Source organism: Polistes fuscatus, unplaced genomic scaffold, assembly GCF_010416935.1.
Source record: "Polistes fuscatus isolate 324 unplaced genomic scaffold, CU_Pfus_HIC Scaffold1, whole genome shotgun sequence".
Taxonomy (NCBI): Eukaryota; Metazoa; Arthropoda; class Insecta; order Hymenoptera; family Vespidae; genus Polistes; species Polistes fuscatus.
Window position 1 is genome coordinate 3,931,046 of NW_025112997.1, and position 13,822 is coordinate 3,944,867.

Consider the following 13,822-nt stretch of genomic DNA (forward strand, 5'->3'; position numbering starts at 1 on the left):
ATTCATGGTCAAAGAAGGAATGAGGAGAAGTGTTGAGCGTCCTTGAGCTCGTATTTCGCAGCTCCGATAGATCGCGCTCGTAATCTCGATAGATTTAAACGGACAGACATGCGGCTGTGATGATGATCACGACTATGACTGTGTGACTATGAAAACTAATAATAAGAAGAGAAGAATTGAGAAGAATAAGAGTCAACGACAGGGACGATGACGGTAACGATGACGATTGCAATGACGGCGATGATAGTAAAAATGGCGACAGTAAAGAAGAAGACGATGCTGGTAGTAGTAGGTGTAGTGGTGTGGTGGTGGTGGTGGTGGTGGTGTAGTGTGGTGGTGATGATGATGATGATGGTGGTAGTAGTAATGGTAGTGGTGGTGGTGTGGTGGTGGCGGTGGCCTCGAAAAGTCGGTGACTCCACCAAGTCCGACAAACGGTGTGCGATGTTGCCGCTAGTCGTTTCACGATGGCACACGCATATGCGCGTGCGCGTGCATATACATACATATGTAAGAGTATCGCAATACCTCTAGCTCTATTTTAGCGTAATAAATTTTTAACTCAGTTTGTCCCACCAATACTTTATAACGTATAATTTATAAAAAAAGAAAAGAAACAAAGTCCAAGAGAAAAGAAAAGATAAAAATAGATACAAGAGAGAGAGAGATCTTCCTCGATTATTGGGTACGTATGTATATATCTTCCTTTTATCGAGGTCAAAGTCCGCTCTAGACCTAGAGAATCAAGAAGAGGATCGAAATACGATGCTGCAAATTCTTTCAATTCGCTTCTTCTCTCTGGAGACGTAATCGCTGCTGCTGCTGCTGTTGTGTGCTGCTGCTGCTGCTGCTGTTGTTGTTGTTATTGCTGTTGTTGCTGCTGCTGCTGCCGTATCTCTTTCAGTCTACTCCTCTCTTCATCCTCCTCATCTTCCTCATGCTCCTTTTCCTCCCCCCTTCCTTAGAAGCCGCTTGTCGGTGCCTCGTTGAAAGACCATGCGCAACGCGTTACTGCGCACGTGACGTCACGCAGATCCATGCTCAGGTAGCTCTCTCGGGTTGTAACGCCGCGAAAAAGGATGCTTCCTATTGATCTCAGTGACGTCATTCAAGGTCGCGTCACGAGATTCTGACTGTCTGTCTGTCGGACTGACTGACTGACTGCCTGACTAACTGACTAACTGACTAACTAACTAACTAACTAACTAACTAACTAACTGACTGACTGACTGACTGACTAACTGACTGACTGACTGACTGACTGACCGATCGACTGACTCCTTTTTTTGCCTTCTTACTCTTTCCTACTTTTCTTAAACTTTTCCTTATTGTGTTTACCGTTCATACTTTTTTCTTTAGATTTGCGTTACATTATGAACGTTGCAAAATATTTCTTTCTAAGGAAGATCTCAACTTCCCTCCATCTAAAATAATAAAAATGAATATTGGACCAATCGAGATGAAACAAAGCCGACTATTATAGACCAAATGAGTCTATGAAGATTGATTAGATCTATCGAAAAGTTTTCTGACCGTTCAAAGTACAATTTTATTTATACAAAGATAAAACCTCTATATCAAAGAGACAAGATAAGGTTGTTAACATTAATGAATAATTGTATACCTAAAAATATAAAGAGAATATTTGAATAAACTATGATAAAAATATATTTACGTATTTGAGAATTTTTCTGATAGACCTGTAAAATAAGAAAAAAGAAAAAGAAAAAAGAAAATAATACTAATAAAATAAATTAGAAATAAAAAAAATAAAAAGGGAAAGAGAAAGAATGATGATTTATTGTTTCAGAAGGCAAACTCGAGTTTAGTTTCGTTTGATTTCGTTACGAAGTTGTCGCCTTCGGAATCGACACGTGCTCGGCCGTGAAGCGCACACGATTTCAGCACAACGTGCTCGAGTGAGAGAATGAACGAATCAGCGAATCAGCGAAAGAAAGATGGCAAATAAGGTAGGTGGGGGGGGAGAGAAAGACGGGAAGTCGTAACCCTTCTCTTTCCTTCGAATGCGCGCACGCACGCGCGCATAGCGCACGCATACACCATAAACGCAGGCGTGCGCGCGCGCGCGCGCATTCGTCCCATAACCGATAGCCGGGCGGAGAGTATGGACACTTTTCTACGATTTGAGAAACTTTACAAGCACCAACGAAACAACACCAAGAAGACTGCTCTCTTTTCTTCGAGAAACGAGATCGAGGTTTTTGGCTTATCGCATTTGTGGCCCTGATGCCGAACATTCAGTTTTTTCTAGTTTAATGCGATTATGTAACGTAAATAAATGTGATAATATTTCTTGATATTTCTTCTAACCGTAATATTCGCTTATCAACAAGTATAATAATCCTCGTCTCCTAAAAATGTCTAACAATGAACTCAAAAAATAAATATATATATTAGACTGTGCCAAATAAATCGACTATTTTTTTTTTTTCGGTCCCATATCAAAATTTCGTTGAGAGTGACGAAAAAAAAATTGTGTCAAAATTTGAGCCCTCTATCTTCATTTTTCAGTTAGCGCTCGCTAAAATAAGAATTTTCGCCAAAAAAAGTTTTTTTTCACTTATTTTTTGGTTATAGACAATTCAATATACCAAATATTAAAAAACCCTTGGTATGGTTTTGTAGGAAATTAAATTCTCTACAAAGATGATTTTTTATCGAACTTAAAAAGTCAACAGCTTTTTTTTTATAGCTGATTAAATTACATTTCGTTCTATAATTTTCATTTTTAATTATTGATGAACACTTATTAAACTACTTCCTAACGAAAAGAACATACTAATGCAATTTTTCTAGGAATATTTATGATCTAAAAAAATAGTTTTTATGCCGTAATGAATGTAAATACTGTTGAGTAATTTATATTCTTTACTTTTAAAATAATGAATTACATGTCAATTCTATTTTTTTTTGTTTTTCACCTTATTGATTCACACAAAAAATTCGGTGAAATTTTTCTGTTTACAGTGAGAATTGCACAAACCTATGATTGTATAAAAAATCATTAGTATTTTAATAGAAATAGATAATTACTAAAAACGAAATATCTTAAAAAATTTTAATAAATTAAAAAAATGATATGCTAATCTTTATTATTGTCTTTATTCATATGTTTTACTAGTTTTAAAGAGCTTACATTTTTTAAATAAACATTAATATAATTATGATAGACACACTTTTAATCTTGTTATATATAAATGAAACTAATAAGATCTTTACTTGAATTATTTTAAAATCAGTTATGAGATTCGAGTAAACATATTACTCACATAAATTTCGTTTGTTACAATTGGGATATTTTTTGCGATGCTCAGCAACAACTTGTAATAAAAACTGTTTTTGTTCTTTATCACAAGTGAGACTATCATTATATTTATCAATTAACGCTACAGCTCTTTCGGCAATATCATTTACAACTTTTATCGATCGAACAATTTTTAAAGAAGCCTGGTACTTATTCGTTGACGAATAAAAATGACAGAAAAATATATATTTTATTAATTTTAAAGCATGAATAATTTTCAAGTCAATGAGACTTATAAATAAAAAATTAATCTTTTTGTCTTCATTTTATTTGGTGATAAAATTATTTTTAACTTCTATAGTACCGTACTACAATCAATTAAAGCATAAAAACTATTTTTTTAGATCATAAATATTCCTAGAAAAATTGCATTAGTATGTTCTTTTCGTTAGGAAGTAGTTTAATAAGTGTTCATCAATAATTAAAAATGAAAATTATAGAACGAAATGTAATTTAATCAGCTATAAAAAAAAGCTGTTGACTTTTTAAGTTCGATAAAAAATCATCTTTGTAGAGAATTTAATTTCCTACAAAACCATACCAAGGGTTTTTTAATATTTGGTATATTGAATTGTCTATAACCAAAAAATAAGTGAAAAAAAACTTTTTTTGGCGAAAATTCTTATTTTAGCGAGCGCTAACTGAAAAATGAAGATAGAGGGCTCAAATTTTGACACAATTTTTTTTTCGTCACTCTCAACGAAATTTTGATATGGAACCGAAAAAAAAAAAATAGTCGATTTATTTGGCACAGTCTAATATATATATATAATTTTGTTTTTAAATGCGATTCAGAAAATGTAATGAAGCAACGAGAGAAATAAATGTTATCGATCAAAATAGAAAAATATTTTCCGTCTAAAGAAAATCCTATTCCTCGAATACAGCAAAAAAATGTCAACGAATTTGGAAATACACTGGTCTCGTTTTGTTTTCTTCTTGCTTGGCACTACAACGCATGAATTTCAATTCGATGAAAACTACGATAATTTGTTCTCCGTTCTGCTATCTATCGGATGCATAAAGAATGCATACGTACGCATGGAGGAGAAGAGATGCATACGTTGTTGAAGGAGCAACGCGTAGCAGGATCGATTCAACGAGCGGAGAAAAAAAAAAGACGCGCTTGGCCCAGATTCAGAGATATTGCTCGGTCGACGACTCCAGAAGTAGTAGTCTCGTGTTGTATACCTTTACTTTTATTCCCAAAGAAAGCAAAAGCCCTTTCTCTCTTCCACAGTTTTTCTCTATCCACCAACCCGACATTTATACGATTATTTATATACTTATAAGGACACCATTAAACTTCGAAATATATTTATCTACGACACGACGAACAAAACTTTATTCTGTTTAACTATTCTAACGCAGAAAAGAAAAATACTTTGAAGAGGAATGTTTCGAGTACATTTCGTTTTGAAATGACAATATTACTGTGTGGCTATCAACGACATGATATCCCACGGACATCCTGGAAGGAACTCGGTAATCCCGCCTACACGACGTTTCTTTTAATCGCTAGTAGACCCACACCCCCACCCCTAAAATGACTTAATCACTTAATATTAAATAGATAGTCTGAACTATTAGTAATTATACAAATATAAATGTCTATTATTTGTATGTAATATCAATCGGTTTTAAGTCGGAAAAAGAATAATCACTCTAAAGAGATAAGTCAATGAAAAGTAATTTATTTACACAAGTGGATGCATTAGAATACGTCAACATTCCTATCTCTAATGATCTTTGAATATTCGAACAAAGAGCACTTTGATCAATTTTAAAAAAGCAATTAATCAAATTAAACTATCAATGTCAAAATACACATTTTGGTTGCCCTCAAATTTCTCGACCATTCCAATTGGAAGTGACTAAATATATATTTCTCAATAATAATGACGAAGCAATGCGAATAATGATATTAATAATAATAAAAATAATAACGTAATATGATTTCAGTGCGTTCCATAGATTATGCTTAACTTTCTGATGCGTTCCCATGCTGATAAATAAATCTCCTAACGTTTCGGTTTAATTTGAAGGAAAAATACATTTATTAATATATCAAATCTAATGGAATGAAAATTGCTTTTTATAGTATGTGAAATGAAAGTTTTGTACAAAAGGTCGGTAAATTCTCGAATTAAACCGAACGAAATCTCGGGATATTTTCTTAAACGAAAAGTATCGACTGTTAATTGGTATTAGTGATAAAAGCAATGTGATATATATTTCACATTGATAAAACGTATGCTACCGATAAGGACGTTTTACGTTTGTACGATCGCAACTAACGATGATATACCGATTTCTTTCCATCGACAAATCTTTTCTACGTATTATCTATTTATTAAGTACTTATTAAAAAAAAAAAAAAAAAAAAAAAGGTATCGTCGAGAAAATCTCGACGGTCCACGTTTTGTATCATGACTTAACACACACGAAGATAATACAAAACACGTACACGTACGTACACATACTGATTGGCATTACCGAAGTAGAATATTTAAAGAAATATCAATGCGAGCATATCGATATCGTCGTTGTTGAATGAGATAGCGAATCGTTATCGATAGGAAAATAAATTTGATTTAAAAAAACACGTTCCGTCGACCACGAAATTAATTTCGAGATCGATTTTTTCCCCAAGTGTTCTTTCTCTGTATGGTACTTGACTTTTCTTTTTCTATTCTTAGCGGACGACATTGTACGAATTAATGTAACGTACAAACAACAATCGAATGTAATAATAAGAAATAAAACTTACTTGATCGACGGTTCTTTGAAGGATCTGACATTTGTCAGTCTTGCCAGAGCTCATGTCCGTGACGGAAATCAGCTCGGCAAGCTCATCGAAATACAGGTTCTCCTGGTTGCGTCGTCGTTTTTCGTTAAGGCACTTGTTACTGTAAACAATACGAAAATAAATATCATTTCACATGCATCATTAACATAAATTAAAAAGCTATAAAATATTCATCTCATACATTTATATACTACCCACACTGTATACTATATACATATATAATTTTCGATTTAACGATATATTGCGTATCCAGTTTTTTTTTTTTTTTTCAGAAATCTGTTTAGTTCTGTGCACATAAGACGCAAAAAGAGGATAAAAACGCAGTCGCAAAAAATCAGACCATTGTCGAAAAATGTAAAACACTGACCTGGTTTACAGAAAAAGAGAGAGAGAGAGAGAGAATGCATTATTATTACAATACACCCGATACGATATATCAAATGTATTGTTACGTTTCTATCAGTTACATCCGTATAATGATTATTTAAACGAAGAATCAATCCTTTAAATTGGATTTACAAAAAGATAAGGATAACTTTAAGAACACATTGTATATATTAACTCACATCTGGGATTGCGGTTTGGCATCCGATTTCTTTCTTTTCTTACCGATGCTACCAGTGATTGCGCTCATTTTGACCCACAGTGGGTCCAGCAGTTCACATGGGCTAGGCCTACAAATCAAAGAAAAGAAAAACAACATTAATACAAATTTACTTTTGCGAGTAATAAACAACAGAAATGCGATTAGAATCCGTAATGAGAAAATAATGGATGTTATGCGTGATAGAATAATCAACGTTGATCTAAATTGTCATTTATCATCGTTTACATTTTCGCACTAAGGAAAGGGGGAAAAAAGAAAAAAGACAAGTAGAAGAAAGAGAGAGTTGGAAAAATTTTCGTCAAAGAGTTCGAGATAAGGAGATTTCAGCGAAAGGGAAAAGGAAAGAGAGTAACATTACGGTCGAACGTAACTCGGTCGCATGGTGCTCAAGAGACTGGAAAGCAAGGTGAATCCATGGAATCCGATAATCACGCTATTCTATTGTTTCACAGTATCTAACAAAGTAGTAGGTATGTAGATCTTGGGCAACTTATCTCAGATAAGTAGTAGTTTCTCTGTGAAAAACGGTAGTTCCTGCCATCTCCGCCTCTCTCTCTCTCTCTCTCTCTTTCTCTCTGCATCTACGTCAAGCATCCACGCCGAAGCGAGCCTTGATCAATAACTTTTGCGCGCGAGAATACGAGCCTCTCACCAAGGAATCTTTCCTTGCGATCGCAAGGTTTCCAATTTTCCGTCTTGCGGAAGAGAACACAGTAAACGTCCCTAAAATAAATAAATTCAGTTCCTTTTCTTTCGTGACAATAATCTTGCTCGTTACTTCTTTCGACTCCATTATTGTCAATATACTGAAATTCTTGAGTTAGGAACGTCATCGACTAGGAAACAACACCCACTGACTTTTTCATTTTTGCTATTGCACGATGCGTCATAGAACCGAATGGAACGGAACGGAACGGAACGGAACAGAGAACCAAAGGGGGGTATACGATCGTCGTGAAGACGCGCGCACCCTCTTCTTCCAATTCGATGAAAAGAGATGCAAAAGTAGGTGAGAGTGAATCCGATCGGAGTTCCTACGTCATCACTTATCACATAGAAAAACACCTTGCATCGTGCTGTGCATCCACGTTGCTGTCATCCGTTCGACACTTGCTACAACTCCTTCTCACTTTTACACTCTGCCTCCTCCTCCTCTTCCTCCTCCTCCTTCTTTTTTGGTTTCTTTTTTCACTAGGCTAGTGACAGAGCAACGATAACACTAAATTCTTGCAGAGAAGTGAAAAAAGAGAGATACAGGAAGAACCTCTTCTTCTTCTTATTCGTTTCTTTTACTTTCTCTCCTCGGTAAGTTAATAATAGAAACGATAACAGACAACATTTTTTGCAGAACGGATGCAAAAAGAAAGATAGACAAAAAAAGAGTTCGCTTTTTTTTGCTTTTGGTTTCTCTTTTCGCAACGTTAACAACAGTTAAGACAGAAAAAGAAACAAATTCTTTTTCCAAAATACTAATAATAACAGCAACGACAGCACTAAATTCTTAGTGCACGCGAAAAAGAGAAAGAGAGACACTATCATACAACACCGTACACACACACACGCACGCACACTCGTGTAACTCCTTTCTATCTATGTCTAGGTATACAACACGAACGTCCCCGGATCATAGATCGACTCGTTTCCTATTATCAAGAGCGGGAGAGGGGGAGGGGAGAGAGAGAGAGAGTGATTGAGTAAGGAAGAGAGAGGATGAGCAAGGCTAAGGTGCGAGAAAGAAGAAAAATGGTGACGCGAAGCGAGCAAACTAGCGTGGCTTGGCTGTGACGCCACGCTCGGAGTATCGGTTGTGGGTCGACACGTAAATGCGGGACCTGTACCCGCGTGTAATATAGGTCAGTGGGCCAGGGCGATCATGGCAACGCGGACATGCGCGTCGAGCCGCGAGCAAGCGAGACGTTCCGAGATATCCACTCTCTCGGAGTATTTCTCTCTCTTTCTTTCTTTCTCACTCTCTCTCTCTCTCTTATTCCTTTTATTTTATTTCATTTGATTTTTCTAAAACACCAATCATTATCGTAGCTGCTCTACCGGGTGTGTACGACCAAACGAGGCACACTTATTTTTCGAAAGATTCGTTAAATAGTATGATTGTTCGTTGTTTCATATAACAGAAATTTTCGTCGTTGTTTGATGATTAGACAAAAGCGTTAGATTTTTTTTCAAAGTTTTCATAAGACTTTTATACGACATTCTTCCTGCCTTCTAAAGTTCCGATCCCTCCAAGGTTGACCGTCTCTTTCTTGCATACCGATACGACCACTCATTCTCCATCCTTCCACTCAATATATATATATATATATATATATATGTATATATATCGTTGTTCGTTGCGATGTTCGCTTTTAGTGCACTTCCAATCACGGTAAACTTGCACTTTCACGGACGAACACCTGTTCTATTAACTATTTACATTCGTTAAGATTCTCACCTAATGATCTCTCGATAATCGACGACGATATTTCGTTCCATACTGACCAAACAATTCTCCTTTTTTCTTCTAAGCTATGATAAACTTACTATTTATATAACTGATCGATTTTGATGTAAAAAGAAAAATGTAAAAAAGATAAAAAAAATTATATCGCAACTATATAGGACGCGCGCGCGCGCGCTCGCGCGCAGTTTAATTTGAAATAAAATTTGTAAAATAGAATAAGAATTCAGCAATGGCCTTCTACGGCAGTCGACTAAACGTACGATTCTTTGCAAAGAACACGACGAGTATATTTCGTAACCCAAAACCACTAGGCTAGAGATTTGATGAAAAATAAAAGCAACGCGTTAACGAAAGAGAACGATTTTGCGATTCGATGACTGCCGCGTCGCGTCGCGTTCGTTAACAGGACACATCTCATCAACCAACTTTCACCGACCTACCGAATTCACTTTCAAAATGATCATCGTTCCTCGATTGAAAACTCTAGAAATTTTATTTTGAAACGTGTTTTAAAACCAACCTAGAAACAAATGTTACATCGAAGGAACAAAAATGTTCGCAAAGATACGAGGATCGAACGTTGTTAATTGATCAAACAAAAACAAAAAAATAATTAAAGGGATTAAAATTACGATACTGCTGATATGTAGATATATCTACAAATATTGACAAACAACAACAATTCGAGGCCAATTTAATTGATTAAATTAATTGTCATCTGTAAAAGAAAAAGAAAAAGAAAAAGTTTCATTTGACGAATGAAATTACGCCAATATACGAATTCAAGTCTTAAATGTTGAAATTAAACAATATATCCTGGAAATTTCGTAATCTCAACTATAAATCCCCCTAATGGTCATGGTATCTCGACCATCTTTAACGAATCTGTACTCGTAAAAAAAATTTTAACTAAAACTATAATGATAGAGAGAAAGAGAGAGAGAGAGAGAAGGGGGGGAAGGAGAACGAGAGAAAGAAGGGGGAATGGCAAACAAACGAGGACGACGAAGGAAAGTGAACCTGAACTCCGTAAAGAAGAATCAGAACGGCGAAAGCGTAGGTCACTAACAGAAAGAGAAAGAGAGAGAGAGAGAGAGAGAGAGAGAGAGAGAGAAGTTATACACACATTGGTAGTTAAGAGCAGAAACTCTCTGGTCGATGGCCGTGGCTGAAGTACTCTCGCGTCTTTCAAACAGTTTACGAGCTCGTACCTATACCAGAGAAGTGTGTTACTAGCGAAGCGTAACCGAGAGAAAGAGAGAGAGAGAGATAGAGAGAGACCTCGACCAAATTAAATGTGCGGTCACTTCCTACGAACGTCCACGAATTAGCTTTGTCATAGCGTTATATCGAAACTAGCTACGAATCTTAATTTGTTATGCAAACGGCAACGAGGATCGATTTTTTTTTTCATCCACAACAAATAATTATATATATATATATGCATTCGAAGGTTATTATTTATTGGAAATATCAAAAAACACAGGCACGTCCTCGTTTAATCGCGAGCTTAAATAAAACACCACCATAGCGTTTCATCAGCAACGACGACGACATAACCGTTCGCATTCGATCGAACTTTAAACCGATATACGCCTCGATGACGTTTACGATCTCTTCAATCGATGAGCGGCCGCTCTTTCTTCTCCTACCACCCACCCTCCCTCTCTTTCTCTCTTCCCAAGTTCGTGCTTTCGAACAGCTGCCAGATTGAACTTGTAGCACCAGCTGGATACTCGGAACGGCTCTCCACTTCTCTCTCTCTCTCTCTCTTTCTCTCTCGTAGCAACCTGAAATTTGCTTTTGGCTGTGTCCCATTTTGATCGATTCCCTAGCTCGTTTTCCACGTTTCACGTCGTCCGATCAAGATAATCCCGAATTAATTGTCTTTTTATTTTTTCCTTAAATGAACGTGACAAATACAATGGATAATATACATCGAGTATATCTAATATAAATGTATCAAAGTTATGTAGCATTTATGGCGAGAGTTAATCGGTTCACAAGTGTGGCAAATAAATAGCTGCAATTTATATATATATATATATATATAAATAAATACGAATATTGCTATATAATACGAAGTATTACTACTGCTATGTTAGATGAGATGCTAATGATAAACACGATGTAGACGTAACGTGGGAAGGGAGAGAAATAGTTGCCATGTCGACAGACGACGCCGCCGCCTTGATGTCCCCGCTGTTGCTATGATGACGTAACTCGCGTCTTTACGTCACAGGAAGGAGAGAGACAAAGAGGAAAAGAGAAGAAAGAGAAAGAGAGAGAGAGAGAGAGAGAGAGAGAGGGAGTGGTTTAGACGCGACGCGTCTTCCTCACCCCCATTTTCTTCTTCTTCTCCCCCTCCTCTTCCTACCCTTTTGTCCAGGCAACCCCGCTCTTCTAGGACAGGACAGCGTTACGTAACAAAGATCAATACGACGGATCGATCATTTCCTTTTTTATTTTATCCCTCGTCCAGGGACTATTCAAGGGTGATTGCGTGGAAGACGTTGCGCTCGCGAAATAAATTCTTAACAAATGAATCGTTTTTTCTATAAAAATTCATGGAATTTCTTTTTTAGGGAACTAACTCAGTCGCAGTTGAAAAGCCTACTCGTTAAAAATACGAACATCATCGGTCGTCATCTCTCAAAAAGAAACAACACGATCAAAATCATTCCTAACGTTCTACTACTCGTTTATTATTTATTTCCATTTGGCAAAAGATGCATTTCGACTTGGAGATCTTTGAAAACTTTGAATAAAATTAACGCGGAAGAATCCTCGAAAGAGAAAATGAATACACAACGAATAGGATATTCGAACACGATATAAGAAGAAGTAAAAGAAGAAGAAGAAGAAAAAAAAGAAAAAAAAAGAAAATAGAAGTAGCTATTAAAACTCTGAAGAAGGCTGGAAACTCGAAGAAAGAGAAGAAGAAAAAATAATGACACATTGAGAGTATCAATATTTGTGTAGGTGGATATGTACGATGACGCGGCTTGATCGCGACTAACTTTGCCGCTCGAATTTCCGCTGCGGTCGTTGCTGCGGGTACCAACGACGTCAACATTTTGCGTGACACCTGAGAAACACGCCAGTAAGTATGTATCAGTAGTAACCAAAGAGAGATTATTAAAAGACGCATTTCGAGACGCACCCGACGTGCAATCAATGCAATCAAAACGAACTCTTCCTTTTTCGTAAAATATAATTCATTGATTTTGGTGATATGAGCGGGAGGGCGCTAGGGAGGGGAGGGGAGGGGTGGGGGATTAATAAAATTTGTAAGAGACAAAAATATATGCATAGGAATATACTTGTTACGTTGGAATGTATAATAGAACGCGCATAGGTTACGCGTTTACACGCATCGGTCAGGGCTTGGCATGGATCGATAGTCGTCGTCGGACTCTCTCTCTCTCTCTCTCTCTCTCTCTTTCTCCTCGACGATTTAGAAATAAGGGTTGCTTCCTCTCTTTTATTTCTAAAGCACATTGACCGAAAATCCGGGGATTTACGGACCACGTAGATCTCGTGTGTGTATGTCTTGAAAACTAAAGGAACAAAAAAATAGAAGAAGAAGAAAAGGAGAGGGAAGAAGAGCGAGTTCTTAGAACAACGTCAACGCCATCGTCGTCGTCGTCGTCGTCGTCGTCGTCGTCGTCGTCGTATGCTGCTGCTGCTAATGCTTGCTCTCTTTCTCTCCCTCTCTTTCACGACGTTAAAATTAAAATCCGGTCGTCGGAGAACGTCTTGCATCGAAAGGGAGCAAAATTTCCTGCGAAAGAACGGCCAAAAAGCAAGCCGGACAGAGATTATAACGTGTACACCATTCTCCGCGAGGCCGGCTGCTTCCAAGGTCAAACCCTTGTACCCTCCCCTTTTACCGATAGCAAGTATTCCTTCTTTTCAGTTCCCTAAGAAAGAACTTCAACGTTTTAGAATTCACTTCTTTGTCTTGGCTAAATTATGTACCAAGGTTTCTTTTTTTGGGGGTTTTTTTTTTTTAAATAAACATTTATCGGTATATTAATTTCGAACAATACTCTACATTTATATTTTTTACTGACAAATATTCAAATAATTTGTTTTCATCGTAAATAAACGCAAACGAAATTGTAATTCATTTTTATCCACGTGATTTACTTATTTTCGTGAACATTTGAATTTTATACAAGGTAAACGGTTGTTGAACGTTCGATCGACGATAAATATGATCGATAGTAAATACTAGCTAGTTTATTCTGAACTTAGAACCGGCAGACTATATATATATATGCAAAAGAAGAAGTTGTGGAGGAGTTTTGATTCAATGGGAAAAAGTCCGAAGGAAACATAACTTGCGCGCGCGCACGTTATGCCAAGTAGGCATATACAGTGCGAGTTGGACTGACCTGCCCCACGAGAAGCATCGACGGGCATCGATGTAAGCAGCGGTTGGTATTTTCAAACCGAGTGGAAACTCATCGATAAATATTAAGGGAAAAAAAGAAGAAAAAAGATGAAGAAGAAGAACAATAACAATAACAACGAACGAAATAGAAAAGGAGGAACAATTCAAAATTTAGATCCCGTAATGAAAGTTTCGAATACTTTTTCGTATATCGCGAAGCAATA

General features: G+C 36.7%; 1 protein-coding gene across 14 annotated transcripts in view; it reads right to left on the reverse strand.

Moving 5' to 3' along the window:
* The window catches only part of LOC122514935 (nuclear receptor coactivator 2-like), a 42,430-nt gene that overhangs the window by 16,423 nt on the left and 12,185 nt on the right, over window positions 1-13,822 (reverse strand). For 3 of the 14 annotated variants that reach the window (XM_043632094.1, XM_043632132.1, XM_043632086.1), the window contains exons 1-4: window positions 7,520-7,792; window positions 7,394-7,464; window positions 6,701-6,808; window positions 6,096-6,234 (exon numbers count right to left, since the gene is read on the reverse strand). In XM_043632094.1, the coding sequence (XP_043488029.1) occupies window positions 6,096-6,234; window positions 6,701-6,808; window positions 7,394-7,464; window positions 7,520-7,534 (333 nt within the window). In that variant the 5' untranslated portion in view covers window positions 7,535-7,792. The other 11 variants (XM_043632142.1, XM_043632139.1, XM_043632121.1 and 8 more) reach the window with 9 other exon arrangements.